Genomic DNA, 13,053 nt, shown 5'->3' with positions numbered 1-13,053 from the left:
TGTTACAGGCCCCTCCTGAAAACCTGGACAAATGCTCCCACAACTAAACCGCCACGCTACGCTGATAGCGGAGAGCTGATGTAAAGGCAGCTAAGGTACATTTTTACTCTGTTGCAATCAACTGATAAGAACAATATAGATTGGTTTCTGAAGGACCTGGTAACATCCTAAATTCAGTACAGATACTGGGACAGCAGCTAACAGTAACAGGATCACACAATGAACGGCAAAAATAATAAACACTGAATACCTACTTTCAGGACTTCAACTTCTTCACCGATTGATGTGTTTATACCGTGCACTGAACAAGGCAGAGGGACCAAAAAACCCCACACCACCTGTGATTTTATCAGTAAGGACCGTATTTCAGCAGTGGATGCAAGTGATTTAAGACTGAACAGGTGACCTAAATATTAAATATCCCCAAATGCTTGATTTTGGAGCCTTAATGTTTCTTTTGGTTTGATTCCTTAGGTATTTTTAAAATACTTTTGATAGTTTCTGTGGAGAAATCACAGCCCAATGGTTTAGAAACAGACCTGTCAGTCTGGGAACGGCATCTGAATCCTGGATCAGGTACTGACTGCGTGTGTCACATTTGACAAATCACTTAATGTTTTTACCTTGGTTTACTGTAGTGTGGGAAATTCATAGGAACAGAAGGCTGAAAGAAGTTTTCTGGCTGGAGTCTATTCCACTGCTATGGTAAAGAACAGCCCCACAAAGCCCCTCTGAACATCTCAGTGACCCCTTTGTACAAATAAAGAGTACATAAATAAATGGCTAATATTATCCTTACCAAAAAGGGATTGCTCTAATAACAACCTCAGCCAGAAGAACATAAAAATAAATCGACCAGGTCGTTCCAAAGGGCCTACTAGCCCAGCATCCTCTCTCTGACTACAGTCCATAATGAATGTCAAGGGAAAGAACAGGGCAAGGATCTTGTGACACTTCCTAAGGATTCCCCATGACCTTCCTCAAACCAAATACCGTGCATCCACTGATTGGGATTTTCTTCCTATGCGCAGCAGCTTTTTCAATCTGTCTAGCCTCCTCACCACCCTGTGACCAAGGGATCTCCACATTAATTACGTACTGTGTGAAAAAGTACTTCCTTCTGCATTGGGGTGACAGCACAGTAGCTCTCCTGTTGCCAAAAATAATAACTGCAATGCTCTTATTTTACCCTTGGGCAAGATATTCACATGATCAGTTTTCAATATTGTTTGGTTATATTCTACAGGGAATAGAAAGAATTTCATGGTTTTGGCATCCTCCTGCCTTTTAATGTGCCTGTTCCGTATACGTTAATCCTGCAATGGTTGCACACTGTAACTGATTTCACAAGAGAGAGCGAGCCCCGTGCTGCTATTGAGCTCCTATTGCAGCACAAGAGTCAAGCCAAAGCTGCAATAGGCTTTGTGCAGTGATATATTTCAAGATGCTCTTACTGAACCGATTTTTCCCACCCACCATGAAAAAATAAGTACTTTGTTCCAAATAATGGCACGGCAAGCTCCTAGGCAGGCCAGGAGAGTCACAGATCTAAACAGACTGGTTTTCACACATCGTAAGGATTACAAGTTTAAAGCAGACAGTACTGCAGACCAAATGACTGACCACGGTGTCTATTCCTCTACTGTCAAAAAAGCAGTAGAGCATAGCGAATAAGTTCTTTGAACGAAGGGTGTGTTTGAGGACTTAATAATTGATATTTTTTGTTTCAATTTTACATTTTAATACTGCAGGAGGGAAGAAAAAAGTACTAATTTGGGGGACATGAATGAACCACTCTAGCAACATTAGAAAGCTGCTTCTTGACTTCAGGAGACTCTGGATTCGGCTCCTCAAGGGGTTCTGGGACAGAGACCTGCTGCAGGCAGGAGGGGTTTGAGGTGACCTCAAACAGAGTGTAGAAAGTACAAAGTATGGTGCAGACATTAAAGTAAAAGCTTCACATTTTTGCTTTTATGAACTACTCTTTTTAAAAAGAGAAAGAAATGAATATTGAAATAGTCCCATGTTCCTATACAACCCAGTTTTACTGCGCAGGAGATTGTGGGGAACATACCTGTTAACTTGTCATCACCTTGTGTATTAGGTCTGCGTGGCAAGGGTGTGGGGGGGTTTTTTGGGGGGGGGGGGCTACAGGGGTGGCTTCTGGGAGAAGCCGCGAAAAGTTCCCCCCTTGTCCGACAGAGCCAATGCCAGCCGGCTCCAAGACGGACCCGCCGCTTGCCAAGGCCGAGCCCATCAGTGATGGAGGTAGGGCCTCCCTGCTAACGTATTTAAGAAGGGGGGGGAAAACCCCTGTGCATTTGCAGCCAGGAAAGAGGAGTGAGAATATGCGAGAGAAAGAACTGTGCAGCCCCCCAGTGCAGAAGGAGGGCAGGAGATGCTCCAGGCGCCAGAGCAGAGATTCCCCTGCAGCCCGTGGGGAAGACCACGGTGAGGCAGGCTGTCCCCCTGCAGCCCAGGGAGGTCCACGGGGGAGCAGATCTCCACCTGCAGCCCGGGGAGGACCCCACGCCGGAGCAGGTGGGTTCCCAAAGGAGGCTGTGACCCCGTGGGAACCCTGCGCTGGAGCAGGCTCCTGGCAGGACCTAAGGACCCATGGAGAAAAGAGCCCAGGCTGGAGCAGGTTTGCTGGCAGGACTCGCGACCCCGCGGGGGACCTACGCTGGAGCAGGCTGTGCCTGAAGGACTGCAGCCCGTAGGAAGGACTCACGTTGAAGTTCATGGAGGACTGTCTCCCGTGGGAGGGACCCCACGCTGGAGCAGGGGAAGAGTGTGAGGAGTCCTGCCCCTGAGGAGGAAGGAGAGGCAGAGACAATGTGTGATGAACTGACCCCAACCCCCATTCCCTGTTCCCCTGTGCTGCTGGGGGGAAGGACGTAGAGAAAATTGGGAGTGCCTGGGAAGAAGGGAGTGGTGGGGGAAAGGTATTTTAAGATTTGGGGTTTATTTCTCATTACCATACTCTGATTTGATTGCTAATAAATAAAAGTAGTTTCCCCAAGTCGAGTCTGTTTTGCCCGTGATGGTACTTAGTGAGTGATCTCTCCCTGTCCTTATCTCGACCCGCGAGCCTTTCCTTACATTTTCTCTCCCCTGTCCAGCTGAGGAGGAGGAGTGATAGAGCAGCTTTGGTGGGCACCTGGTGTCTAGCCAGGGTCAACCCACCACACTTTGTAATTCCTTTGTACATGCCATATAGGACCACGATCCTAGAGGGAACTGCTGATTCTAAACAAACAAATGTAAACCAAAGCAATAGGACACAATAAGCAACTGAGTCCACGAGAGAATCTCTGATTCAGAATCTGAACCTAGGAACCCTCATAAACATTCACGAGTAGGTCTGATGAGCTCTTTAGACTTACTTATATGAGCAGAAGAACCTGTTAGATGAAGCTTTAAAATATTTCAGGTAACTACAGTGTTTCTTTCCTTTTATGCAGATAAAACAGTTGCTCTGGACTGGACCATTTCTTCAGCAAGCATGAATCAGCACTACACTCTTTTTAAATTAGCTATAAATCTAGTGCGGGGAGACAATCTATGACAGCAAACAGATCAGGATCTGGATTCTGACAAGTTACATTAGACATGGTTTTTAAATCATCTATTTCCATAACTGATGTGCATTCTAAATCACCTCGAACAATCTCACACACAGAACAGGATCCAATCAGCAGGAAATACTGTGCCCTCAGTGAGGCTGTAAAATGGAACTGCATAGTGGTGGATATGTATAGCTTAGCTCTTAATACAAAACTAATTACGCCTGAATTTCAACATCTCGCACGACTAAATTTAGGTGACGATGTTCTACGGGCAAGAAAAAATTATCATAAATCACCTTAATTTCATCAAAATTGTTTTAAATCAGAGTCCCAAACCAAACCAAGAACAACATTTGCAGTGAAGGACCTTAAAAAGTATGTGGCAAATAATTTACAAAGGGATTTTCTATAACTCAAAATCCAGACACTAACATAGCAATTATAACAAACATACAAACTTGATAACTATCTAATCATGAACAAAAATACAAATATTCTTACATTAAAACTTCAGTATTATTGAAAATTTAGTGGTTTCAGTCATACTGTCTTGATTCTGACTCCAACCATGCTAGTTTTAGAATGAAAAATCTGTAAGAATTCTAATTGCGCTGTTGTGTAACTGTATGGGGTTAAAATTATTAAATCGGTTACATCTAGAACGCTTCACCCAAAAAGTGTGACTATCCAGCATCTTACATTTGCCGTGGCATTTTCCACATGTGCCAAGTGACACCAAAATGCATGCGAATGCACTTATCTGCTTTTGCAGCGATTTATTCACTATGCATTAGGTATAAAAAAACTACACAAAGCTCAAGACTGTGAAGAATGAAGATGAGAATCTCAGCATGAGTCAAAACTCCCATCTTCTTTCTTGAGATTTGTGACTATTACACCAAAACAGCAATTAAAGCCATGATAAGGCACATCAACCATTCAAAGCCTTACAGCTACAAAAATCGAAGGCCATAGGGAAAGACATGTTTGTACCTTTCCACTTTAGTCTCGGCCTACATATTATTCATAACGTACTCCAATGCTCCATAAAGACTTTCAACTCCACCTCCAACAGACACACATACATGCAAAAAACATAAACCTAAGTGGCAGTTAGTCACCTTACAGTGATCTGATATGCTTTAATATCAAGATATCAGCACATCTGACTGTCTCACATTGCTGGCATTTAAAGTTAATCTACCTTAGCATTGCTGATGTCAATGTAAAAGGGACACAAAAAGCAGACAACCCAGCACAGAAATAACCACAGGCTGGGTTTGGTTTTTTTCCCTTCTTGAGCTCTTACCAAAAATACTCTTGAGTATTTTTCATAGCAGGTGAAATTTCCTAACAGATGAAAATTTCTTTGTCTTTAGTCATCTGTTTACTACACCATCACTATACTGCCTACACATTGGAAGATAGACAATTTCCTTCATGGGCACGTCTTTCAGATTATTAAATATATTTCAGACTAAGAATTACTTTAAAAAAGAAATACCTGCTTGGAAACAAAGAAGAAAGCTGCAATGAAAGAAAGCTCCGAGACTGCCACTTGTTAAATCAACACATCCATCCAATTACAATTTCTGATTAAAACAGTGTAAAATAGGCCAACTTACTGATTTACATCAAACAGAAGCAATTTTCAAGCCCGTGATGTACTCTGGTAATCAGTAAACATTCTGAGTGTATTGTGAATAAAGACTCCATATGATTATTCCCATTACCTTCCAAAAGATAAGAGTCTCTGTTCAAAATCTGGTTAATTTTCATATCAGGTTCCCAACGTGTTATTCATGAAGTGGCCAGTAAGTTCATCAGTAACAACCGCACTCCCAAACACACCTTCCAAGGCAAATATATACAAAGAACTACAGTACAATTAAGAAACTAATGCGGACTTCCAGATTACACCAGAAGAACTGAGCCACTGAAAAAGAATGGCTTTCATCTTTAAGACTCCACCATACACCGAGTTGTAATCCCTTAAGTATCTCCTGTGAAATGCTTCAGAAGAATGTAACGGGGGAGGGAGGAGGGAGAAATCATATTCTCTATTCTGGCAGAAATAAACCATTCTACAGCCTGAATACTGATTAGAATAAACACTGGTTTGATTTTTATTTCACAATACCTAATGTTTCTCTGCCCAGGCATCAGTCATATCTCACACATTTGTTTTAAGGTTTATGACTGTAACTAAATCCACCTCATTTAATCATTCTAATAAATCTACACTTCAGTAGAAACCACTAAATGAGATATTAATAGCACACTAAATATACCTGTTAGACAGACTACACAAGTAAAATATAGAAGTACAATGAAAAATATTTGCACTTAAGTGCTGGCCTTCTGTTCGTTGCCCGCTACAGAGATATAAGAAAAAAAAGATTAACAAACACACCCTGTCTGTGTTTCAGAAGAATTACTCCTGTTTACCACCGGAGTATATTCAAGGCTACTTCTATTTTTCTGAACATGTAAGGACTTCTATGTGCAGAATTTATACTTTAAAACAAACATTTGGAACAAAATACCAACAGCTAGGACAAGGCTTGCATACTACACGTAGGTCTCCTTGTACAAAAGAAAACAACCGATTGCAACAAAACCTTGATGGTGACTTGTGCATTGTTCGCGCTGAAAAGTCAGATCTATAGTCCCTACAAAATCTCATGGGTGGGGTTTTGTTTGTTTGTTTGTTTGAAGGCATTTAATCCCAAAAGTCATCAATTATTTTAGGAAACCTGCTGATGTTTCAATATACCTTAGCTCCTTTCTTTGATTTCAGTCTGTGGTACAAGGCGCAAGCTCTATAATAAACTTCTGCTAAACCGTAGGACTGTATGTCCCACAGCAAATATTCTCTAGCTTCCATCTCGCTACGGTAAAGTAGATGGTGGAGCACGAGGTCCTTGATGTTTTAACAAACGCCGCATCCCACTTCAACACGTCACATCCACAGCGTGTGGTGCAAGGCTGCCAAGCGGAACTGGAACTAGAACTTATCAAGGCAAAAAGCAGAGAACGATGTTTTCCCTGTACGCATTTTCCAGCCCCGCTAAGATTTCACGCAGAAACACTGCAACGGTCCACACACCAAGAGCCTTTATAGTCCAAATATGGTATTTGTCTCTGCATTCAATATCCCTAGTTCTTCAGCTAGAGTCACGACAGGGAGTTTTACTCATTTTATACATGACAGAGCTTTACTCTCACACACACAACCCTGTCTACAGGTGACGGGTTATTCATAAACCTAGCTGTCCTAGGAAAATAAAACTTCTTTCATCTAACCACTGCCACTAAACACTGATTTCCTACAAGGTCCATCTTGACAGGCACACTGCAAAGTGCCATGTTGTACCAGGTAGTCATTTGCCCCCCACACCTTTTTTTTTTTTTTTAAAACAACTAGAACACTCAGTTGCTAAACCATTTTTTATTACCTTTCCCTTCTACCCTAAATTACTTGCCTTTATGGTGCACTATTAAATCCTATCCTGAAGTTTAGTGAAATTGCTCCAATTGTCCTTATTGCACCCTCACCTATGAATTCTGTATTTCACGTACATAATTCAAGTAAAAGGGCACGGCATGAGTCTTCTGTTACCCACCTACAACTTCTTCTATTTCCCAAATCACTCTTAGTTCTTTTGAATTTTTTCAAAGTTTCCTTCAGAGAAAAGAGCAACTTAACAAATCTGTAGATTCAGAATCTCTATTCAACTAGTTATACCTCTGTCCTCTGCCTTTAATGCCGTAATTTCTTCTGGCAAAGATCTCCCTATTTTACTTTTCATTTTCTGAAGAAATCCTAAGATATAATCTATCTGATTCAGGGTCCGGTATTCTGTCAAATTTACTAATGGTGATGGCACAGCATTGTCCTGCCTTGTCATTTCAGCTCATCTCAGCCTCATTCTGTTCTGATCTATTGCCAAAATTTCAGTGTCTTTCTGAGGTGCTAAAGCCCACTTCTTACAGTGAAATTGAGAGCATCCATAGTAAATAAGTCTTATTTGTCTCTATTATACGGTCTCGCAGTCTAGATATTGGTAACTACGTATTTATAAAGATTTTCCTGTGTTCATCTCCGCTTCTCTTTCCATTTTTATGTCACTTAAACTATGGCAGTATCTATTTTAATGCAGAAGTGCATTTGGTCTCGGTCTGCGCTCTTTTCCGCCACCTTCCTTCATGACAGTTTCCACATCTAGTTTGACACAATCCAGTCCTTAATTACATAGTCTAGTCTACCACATTTACAGTAAAGCAATTCCTTATGCATGAAATTTATTTTTCTACTCAAGTATGACAGCCTGATTATACAGATTTTTTTTAAAATATTTGCTTTCCTCTCCAACATTTGTTTTTTGTTTTTATTTCTAAATCCCCAGAAATCATAATATTCATATCCAGATTATTTCTGTCCTTTTTATTTCTCCATAACTTTTCACAAAAAACGCAAACATCACAAAGTCCTGCCAGAGTCATTTCATTATGTTTACCAGTAGTTCACCATGCAATTTAATTTAACTACACATACATCTTCTTTTCTAAAATACAAGTAACAGCATTCTGGTTTTATTATAAAGTCTATCACAGGGTTATCCAGTAAATTCAAAAAGGAACATTACTCTGATTTTATTTTTTACAACATTGCTAAAATAGATTGTTGAAATAGATTGTAGAATCAGGCACAAAGCCAGTCCTTTTCTCTCATCATGAAATTACTATTTTTCTATTTATGGTTTTGTTGGACAATATTAGCAAGGTTTCTTATTGAACTGCAGAGATAGGTTATTTCGGAAGCAGTCGGAACAACTGTTTTGTGTATGCGCACATCTATAACATGTAAACATTTATAAAGCACTTACGGATGACTCAAGGAGAAATGTTTATCATATCTTCAGATGGTACTACATTAAACTTACCACCTTGGCTTATATCGATTTTTTTCCAATCTACATTGCCTGAAGATAAAACCCCAAAATATTACTACAAGACAACATAAGCTGTTTATAGTTGTCCCGACACGTTCACACCTCTTTCCTTGTGCCAACCCTAGCATTTGCGCAAGGAAACTGCTGTGACTGGTAACTGATAAGGTACCACCATTAAACTTGGTAAAAAAAGAGGCAAAAGCGGTGTTTCTGGTGCTACCATGGGCAGAACGGGAACATTTCTTAAATTGGCACTCCAGACTTGTAAAAACCTCAAGCGACCACAGGCTGAGAAACTCAGACTACTATATTACACTGCGTGTTTCATTATGTACTGAAATGCGCACGATTCTAATATTAGCTGGTTTGCAGTAGTAACTATTCCATGCAGTGCCGGATTATTCTTATCCCTAGTGACTTTCATAATTATGAGACTGCAAACCCCTTTCTACAATCTCCGTTTTTTTCAATTTATGCTTCCCAGTCAGAATATAAGAATGCACTTTGGTTCCTCTATTTCCATGTACATCTATCTCAAAAAAGCAACTATAACTACATTCGCATGTGCAATTCAAGGCATACTAAAAAATATATGTAATATATATTTTATCCACAACTCGGATGTCAACAGAACTTTCAGGGTAAAAACATTATTGCATTTCTCCAGTGCAATTTCATTAGTTCAACGTTACTAGACAAATAAATATGCAATAGGAGTTTCACTTTGAGTTTTTGGCACATTAAACCAAATATCCAGGTGTGCCAATGACAAAAACCAATGTGAAAACATGTTTTTTATGAACTAATCCAAACATTCCTGTTTCAAAGAAATATGATTAAGAGATGGTCATGTTGTATTACCCTCAGAAAAAAAAAAAAAGGTATCACAGACAGGCTGTTCACTCAGACTTCCCTCAAACTATAGCTGTCTGTGCTGCAATTTACATTTACTGTAATCAAAGACTGAGAACATACTACAATAAATTTGTCGCCAGTATCACCTGTTGACCTTCAATATAGACAGATGAAGGTTTAACTTGCCCACCATTTTCATAACATTTTTGTATTCCTTCTTAAATCTTTACAAACCATTTTACAGTTTTCAATATAGGGATGCTCTCGGATGGACAGTACCCAAAGAAAGTCATACCAAAAAGCAGTCAGACGGTATATGCTAATTCAGCAGTTGACAGGCTAATCTTGGTGAAGAACTTAAGCTTGAAACAGGAATGACATCAATCTTCTTTCTCCTTTAAGGAATTGCTTGGCCAATTTACAACATTCTGAAAAATTAATATCCAGCCTCTTATGCCCCCAAACCGTACAGAATATTTTACCCAGTACATTCCTCAATTTAAATAGTTGTCATTGAAAGAAAAAAAAAAGTTAGTTTTCTATTACTGCAATTCTGTTTAGAAAGTCAGAAAGCACGCAGTCCTAGGCAAGACAAAAAATAGCTTTTTACGAGACAAATAATTCATAAACACGAGTTACAGCTCAATAGTACTTCATGACATAGCCCTCACTAAGCCAACTATTTAATAAATATCCTCCTCTGTCTCTATGCAAGATATTTGCTTCTCTTTCTCTACTGAAACAAAAACAAAAAACCCCACCCTAAATAAATGACCTACCCCTTCACAGAAGGCATGGCTGGCTACCAGTTTTTCTTGTTTACATATCTGAGAAGCCTTCAAAGTACACATTTAAAGGTAAAGTTTTAAAAAAATAAAATCTCTATTCTGGTGTGAGTAGTCAAATAACAACCATATGATGTTAGCATAAAAGACAATTATCCCAATTTAAAAGGCATCTGATTAAATTTTAAAAGCCAAAGGTGATAGCACATACCATCCACAGTTTATAAAACAATGAACATAACTTAAAAGCTGAATGATACTACCTCAAATGACAGTACTTGGTGACAGCAAATGAAAAGTTCTTTTTTTCTAGCATTCCAAAAAATATTTCCTTCTTGCCGAGAAGTTATGCACAAATCAATTCCCATCAACTCCATGCATACTCCATTTGCCAGATGATAGATGTTACAGCAAATCATTGACAGAATCCAGCCATCACAAGTTACCAGAACGTAGGTGACTGTCAGAAAGTATTAATGGAGTCTGCCACTTTCATGGTGTTTCTAGAGTAACAGACTTACCTCGGCAGATGGTCCCGTTCCCCACATATCCAGGTTTGCAGGTGCAGCTATGTCCCCTGACAGTGTTAGTACAGATTGCATTCTCATCACAGTTATGCTGTCCGCTGCCACACTCATCATGCTCTACAAGGGGGGGGGGGGAAAAAAAAAAGGGGAAAAAAAAAAAAGGGGAAAAAAAAATTCAAGAGAGACAGTGAGCTTTTCAGTGTGATGATGGGGCATTTGAAAAGCAAGTGGAATAACAAGGTCGCCACAACGGCTGAATGCTGGGAGTTTGGTGTGCGAGTCAGCTATGGGTCTGCTTCAATTACAAAACTCAACAACACGTGCGTGGTGACAGTAAATTATTCAGGTCCAAAAGCAGGGAAAAAAGAATCCACGAGGAGGCAAAGTACGGCTATGACAAAAAACACATGAAGAAGATTATCTCAGAAAAATATCTGCTGCAAAGACTAACCCGTCCATCACCGTCCATCACCAACAGCAATAAGCATAAATACAAGGTAAGTGAACACAAGAGGGGCCCTAACAGCATGCCCTTTAAATACACAGTTCAGTTGTCACAACCACTTGCTCTAATGCATGCTGAGCTGACTCCTTCCCTAATAGCATGTAATAACATTTTACATTTTTAGAGCACCGTTCATGCCATCGAACCCCAAAGAGGCTCCCAGACAAATGGGCCATATTTTCCTTTCATCCAGCAACTCTAACTGCTGCCACTGAGCCTAATTTGCTGCAGCTCCTGCACTTTACTCTCCTGCTACATTTTGTTCTAGTAAAGCATCAGTTAGAGGTGGTGAGCTACCTGACCCTGAAGTTTCTCGCTTCTTCCTGCAATTACCAGGAGCTTCCCTCATGCAGTAGGATTGCAAAAAGAACACCTGAAGAGTCTACGCTTTTGCACTGTGGATTTACAGTTTTGCTCAGTGGAATCAGGAGGATGCAAGGAAATTTCTTAAAACCATACAAAGGACAACAGACATAATAAAAAAATCAGAATGTGGAACCCTTCTTGGTAGTCTTAATTTATGCAACTGCACTCATCGGGCTAGTATCCATACGCTGAGAGCTAAAAGTATGCATTTCTGGAATTAAGGATTTGCTTAAATACACCAGTGAATAAGAGGGGTTCAAAGGACTACGGACTAAATTTAGCCTTCTATAGACCACAGAGAAAGGTAGTGCCTCTAAAACACAAGAAAAAGGCTCATTTTTACAGACTCTGAATTCAGACCTTTGGAAGAGCCTCTCCATTGAGAGCAACAGGATCAAAGGCTTCGCCAGGCTAAAGTTAACCTCTGCAATGTCTTCACTTTGCCATAGTACAGAATGGCAGCCAATTTCAAGATAACTCAGGACACATTTAGATTTGAATGGTGGGTTCCAAGGAACCCTTCAAACCACATACTTCTGGAATACTGTGGATAACTGTTTGCAGAACATATATCCAACATACATTTCCTATTTTTCAAATACATTTGACAGCAAAATGATATGGATTGCAACCATTTTCTTTTAAAGAGCATCAAAGCGATGTATCACTCGCTCACTCTTCGCTTTTAGCAAGAAACTCTCACACAAATGTGCCTGGCTTTAGCCGATAAATTCAGGCTTACATTTATACTTGTTAGTTTACGTTGGTCCCTAGCTCTGCTTGGTAATTTACTTCAGCTCCTTGCCAATTTTCAGAAGCCTAACATATTCTGAATGCCAGGCTTCTTCAAGGACCGCCTGTTCTCTCCTTCATCTTTTAAGAAACTGTACCACAGCCTGATTCTTGCCACCCTGGTCTCACGGTGCTCACGCTGCTGGGTCAGCCACAAAAAAGTATCGAGCCACCCTCCAGGGAAGTGCTCAGCAGGCAGTTGAACGATGCTTTCTTTTAAGAGACGCCCTCTCCCATAATCTCTCCCTCCTCTTACTACTTTTATTAGTTATTGCCATTAGCTTTCATGTGTTTGTATTCAAACTATAACGAGAATGCCTTTGCGATAGGCTCGTGTACACACAAGAACATTCCTACTCAAACAATTGCCAAAATTAGTCAATTACCTTCTCGGCACTTCAAGTATAAACAGAAGATTTCCCAGTGGTAACAAACGTGGTTTGCCAAAATACACCAGAGATTATACTCTGCCATGTTGTTCTAGGACTTTGGTAATGTAAATCATTGTATTTACCACTCCTGCAGATGTACAGATGCTGGCAATTTGAAAGATTTAGCACTGACAAAGCTGCTTTCCCACAGCCGTACTTAAAGCAGAGGTCAGGTTCTTCTGAGCTGATATAATTTGAACAGTTAGCACCAAATCTGACCATGGGAACCTGCCCTTCACGAGACATCCTGATGCTGCTAGCACAAGAA

The 13,053-nt window shown here is 40.2% G+C and overlaps 1 protein-coding gene across 2 annotated transcripts in view; it reads right to left on the bottom strand.

Moving 5' to 3' along the window:
- Positions 1 to 13,053, bottom strand: part of NELL1 (NEL-like 1 (chicken)) — a 293,636-nt gene that overhangs the window by 108,154 nt on the left and 172,429 nt on the right. For both annotated transcript variants that reach the window (XM_010563709.1, XM_010563710.1), the window contains one exon: positions 10,686 to 10,808. In XM_010563709.1, the coding sequence (XP_010562011.1) occupies positions 10,686 to 10,808 (123 nt within the window). The remainder of the gene's footprint in view (positions 1 to 10,685; positions 10,809 to 13,053) is intronic.

Source organism: Haliaeetus leucocephalus, unplaced genomic scaffold (assembly GCF_000737465.1).
Source record: "Haliaeetus leucocephalus isolate CR32 unplaced genomic scaffold, Haliaeetus_leucocephalus-4.0 Scaffold173, whole genome shotgun sequence".
Classification (NCBI taxonomy): Eukaryota; Metazoa; Chordata; class Aves; order Accipitriformes; family Accipitridae; genus Haliaeetus; species Haliaeetus leucocephalus.
Note: the sequence above shows the minus strand (reverse complement) of the source record. Positions and strands in the feature narration are given on the sequence as shown.